At 33.7% G+C, this 4,245-nt stretch overlaps 1 protein-coding gene and 1 long non-coding RNA gene across 3 annotated transcripts; one reads left to right on the top strand and one right to left on the bottom strand.

Moving 5' to 3' along the window:
* The first annotated feature begins 399 nt into the window (after nt 1-399).
* LOC109859739 lies at nt 400-2,376 on the top strand. Of its 2 annotated transcripts, none has more exons than XM_020438275.1 (3): nt 400-784; nt 1,065-1,267; nt 1,604-2,376. In XM_020438275.1, exons 2-3 carry the CDS (start codon nt 1,083-1,085, stop codon nt 1,917-1,919), a joined length of 501 nt encoding a protein of 166 aa, XP_020293864.1. In that variant the 5' UTR covers nt 400-784; nt 1,065-1,082; the 3' UTR covers nt 1,920-2,376. The 2 variants fall into 2 exon arrangements, with proteins under 2 accessions (XP_020293864.1, XP_020293863.1); XM_020438274.1 differs by having other exon boundaries at nt 405-981.
* Nucleotides 2,205-3,307, bottom strand: LOC109859741. Its single transcript, XR_002250742.1, has 2 exons — nt 2,973-3,307; nt 2,205-2,838 (listed from the first exon to the last, which is right to left on the bottom strand). It is a non-coding gene; the product is annotated as an uncharacterized LOC109859741 (long non-coding RNA).
* Nucleotides 3,308-4,245: the final 938 nt, after the last annotated feature.

Raw genomic sequence — 4,245 nt, forward strand, 5'->3', positions numbered from 1 at the left:
CACTGAGTTAAGTCAGTGCAAATTACTATTGCATTCAGGTGGCACTGTGTTAGATCAGTGTAGTACACGCACTCAGTTCAGTATGCACACTCCGAGGTGCGCCCTAATTGGATCAGTGTAGTACCCGCACTCAGTTCAGTACGCACGCTCCGAGTACGTTTAGTAACAAAAAGTTACTAGCCACTGAAACGGAGCAAGTGCACGCCAATCGAATTTGCCATTATATATATGTTTTCACCAATCAACGCTCGGTGTCAAAGCGTCGGTGTCTGTATGAGGATTCAGCCTTAAATTTGATTTTACGTTGCATTAATTCACACCTAATGCGACGTAGAATCAAATTTAAGTCGATGGAAACCTGTCAAATTGCGCTGATTTCGCTTTCGCTTCAATCTATAAGGCCCAGTTTCACAATTGACAATTAACTCGAATTAACGGAAGCCCAACTTGCTGAACTCGGCGTAACGCATCTTTTCTTCCTAAACATGAACTGTGATTGGTTAGCGAAGATTTGACAAAGAAGATTGAACGCGTTAAACCGAGCTCAGCAAGTCGAACTTCAGTTAATTCGAGTTAACCGCGAATTGTGAAACCGGGTCTAAGGGGCAAAGTTTAGATATAAATCAGAGATTTTTAACTAGTTACGTTCAGAAAATAGTTGAGAGATTATCACTTGTAATTGTGTTAGATTATAATTTTGTGATAATTTTTGAGAATTAGTTTTATCATGAGTGAGAATCTTTCAACCATTGTATACCTGTTGAGTTTTCTGAACATGTGATCGGTAATCTTTGAAAAACATCCTAAACTATCTTGTTCTTTTTTCTATCATATCTTGTTTTTCTCTTACTGAGTCATCAAAGTACAATCTGTAACACATGACAGAAATGGTGAAATTATAGTTTTTTCATCACAAGTGTTCTTTTTTTGTTACATGCTTGTAACAAAGCAACCTGTGATAACCTAACCTAACCATAACAGGTTTTTTTCCATTAACACAAATTATCTGCGCACATTTTATTATCAAAGAGAATGTAATTATATAAAATATTTGTTTTGTTTAGTTAACTAACAGTATAAAGATGACAACAGAAGTATCAGAAGATCATGCTAAAAGCAAAGTTAGTGAAAGAGAACATATTCGTCAAACATTTTATAAAAATCCAATCACGAAAGACAATCTTAGATTAGATCTGGATTGGAATTCGTATCAGAAGAAAACACGACAATACATAATAAGAAACTACATGTTAAACCATCAAAAAAAGTATGTATATTATAAATAGTAATATATAAATTATTTATGCAATTACATTTTATATTTTTTGTTAGAAGCATATGTATGGCCATGTTCATGTAATAATAAATCTATTAAAGATCTAAAGTGTACTTGTATTAAAAACTTTTAATAATATAACATATGTTAGCTGTTAATTAGTAATTAATGCATTTTAGTAAAACTTATCTTTTTTGATAACTTTTGTTGTGTGTGTGTCTGTAAATAAATTAAAAAGTATGAATGTAATAAATTTTAATACTTGTATGTTATACCATATTTAATCTAAATATAACATATCTAATAATTGTATGTTATAACATATAGATGTAGAGATGAAAACTTTAATGCTGCACGTGGTATATTATCATATTCGATTATATACGAAGATAGAATAGAAGATTATGAAAAAAATGAAGCTTATGAATATCATAAATGTTATGAAGATTTGGAAAAAATTACAAAACATGTAGACTCCAAAAAAAGTGAACGCAATCTACATGAAAACAATACAGGAATTCACAGACAAAAAAAAGATCCAATTAGAACTGATCCTCTCTCAACTGTTGTGCAACAGTTGGGCTGTGTCCAGTTAAACGAGATACCTATTGCAGGAAATACAGAAATTGAAATGCAGGAATAGCAGGAATTGATAGAAGTTAAGGAAGTGGAAAAGAAGAAAAAAGAAGGTGGCTTTCCGATCTGTTGCGGAGATGCGCAGTACCAGAAGCAGACATCTGTTATATGTTGATAACAGATCTGCTGAACAGATTTGAATTGGTATCGTAACCAAAACAATTATTCAAGTTTCCGTTTATTTGTAAGAAAATTAAACTAAAATTAAACATGGAAATGGAATCGAACAAGAAAGCGGTGGACAGATCGTCTGGAACGTTAGAAAAGTGCACACAACTGCTTCTGTTGTGTACTTGTTCACCTGCCTCTGCATATTCTATTCTTCTCTTTTTGAAATCGAGGTTCTCTTTCGCGTCAATGCTCTTCTGTTTAATTACTTGCAAAACATTAAGCATGGAAATTAATGACCATCGCATTGTTAGGCCACCCACACTCTACCTCAAAACATTTAATTCAAATAAAAACATGACAAACCTGAACTTGCATATTCTCATTGATGAAATTTATAGGTTTTACTCCTGCCTGTCAAGTTAAAAAAACTATATCACAGTAAGTCTTGTCTAAAAGAGAAAATAAAAGATCTTGAAGATTATAAGCAAGCCGAGAAACAAACAATCCACAGGAATAAGGATGATTGAGAAAGCACTCACCTATATATAATTGTCTCTTTTCCTCGTAACTTTCGCAAGTTACTTTATAGATCGCACCATCTTCCACCACAATGAGCGCTTTCTTGTTCGATTCCATTTCTATGTTTAGTTTTAGTTTAGTTTTCTTACAAATAAACGGAATGGAAACTTGAATAATTGTTTTGGTTACGATACCACTTCAAATCTGTTCAGCAGATCTGTTATCAAAAAATAACAGTTGTCTGCTCCTGGTACTGCGCATCTCCGCAACAGATCGGGGAATTACCTTATAGAGACCTGTAAACCGACGTTTTTATAATCTAAATTTCTTTATTTTTTAATTGTATTTACTGCACAACATTAAAAGCGCTTCTACGGAAGCAAATAAATATATAAAGCTTTTGAAAATGGGTACATAATGTTTTTTTGACCTTGTTTTTCATTCATAATGATAGTATATGGTATAGTGTAAGTAAAATCCCTTGTTTATTTCAACACTTGAAAACGGGATAACTATACTTTATTGTCAGGAAAAGAACGGGAACTCATGGACGAAAGAGATTTGCGACAGTCTCGTTCTTACTGCTTTCTTTATTCTTAATGCCTTTCACAGGTTCGCTGTTCACAAAAGGATTATGCCAGAATCGTGAAAATACCGAAGAGGCTTACAAGAAAGACCATGCTTCGATTTTACAAGCATAGACGAATCATGCACGCTCGTACAAAAGCACACACTTGTTATCTTTTTGAACGCAGTCAAACAAGTCCCGACTTGCCCGCACGTATATCACACACATACCGCACGCATGCGCCTTGAGTCCCAACTGCGACTCTCGTTAAGGCGTAACCCACACTGTGCTGTCTGGCGCCANCTATCTCGAAAAGTGGTGTACTTAAGTGCAACCTTACAGTAGCAAATACACATCATCACAATGGGTGCGTTCAGACAACTCAATAGTTGCACAACAAGTAAGAGATAATCACTTCTGATTGGATCGTACTTTTGGAACCACAGCAAATTTTGAAGAATAGTCCTATCATAAGCGATGATCTCTCAACCGTTGAGTTGTCTGAACGCACCCAATATTACTTTTTGTGCATCAATTAGACAACCAAATCATATTCTGAGTGTTTCATTAGATTGTTTTGTGTCGTACGTATTGCTGTANTTCAGTGTAAATACGTACATAAGCTTGGAAATAATTTTATATACATGATGATATGATAAGATTATAGAAGGAAATTGTATAAGAAAAAATTTATGCTGAGTTTTGACATTTTAAAAAACAACAGCAAACTCTTAAGCCTATGTCACACTACGGATTTGGATTGAAATTGGATTGCAATTTGGCCAATCAGAGCGAAGATCAGTAAACTTAAGATTGGTTTTCTTTCTTCTGATTGGTCAAATTTCAATCCAATCTCAATCCAATAAAAGTTTGCTGTTGTTCTTTAAAATGTCAAAACTCAGCATAAATTTTTTCTTATACAATTTCCTTCTATAACCTTATCATATCATCATGTATATAAAATTATTTCCAAGCTTATGTACGTATTTACACTGAATTACAGCAATACGTACGACACAAACCAATCTAATGAAACACTCAGAATATGATTTGGTTGTCTAATTGATGCACAAAAAGTAATATTGTGATGATGTGTATTTGCTACCATATACTATCATTATGAATGAAAGACAAG

Source organism: Pseudomyrmex gracilis, unplaced genomic scaffold, assembly GCF_002006095.1.
Source record: "Pseudomyrmex gracilis isolate BER0280 unplaced genomic scaffold, ASM200609v1 scaffold_280, whole genome shotgun sequence".
Taxonomy (NCBI): domain Eukaryota; kingdom Metazoa; phylum Arthropoda; class Insecta; order Hymenoptera; family Formicidae; genus Pseudomyrmex; species Pseudomyrmex gracilis.

What these genes read in the sequence shown, in the direction of transcription:
- LOC109859739 (XM_020438275.1), top strand. Translation starts at nt 1,083, where the DNA reads ATGACAACAGAAGTATCAGAAGATCATGCTAAAAGCAAAGTTAGTGAA. An exon ending in ATGTTAAACCATCAAAAAAA is followed by an intron (nt 1,268 to 1,603) that starts GTATGTATATTA and finishes TATAACATATAG; the next exon opens with ATGTAGAGATGAAAACTTTA.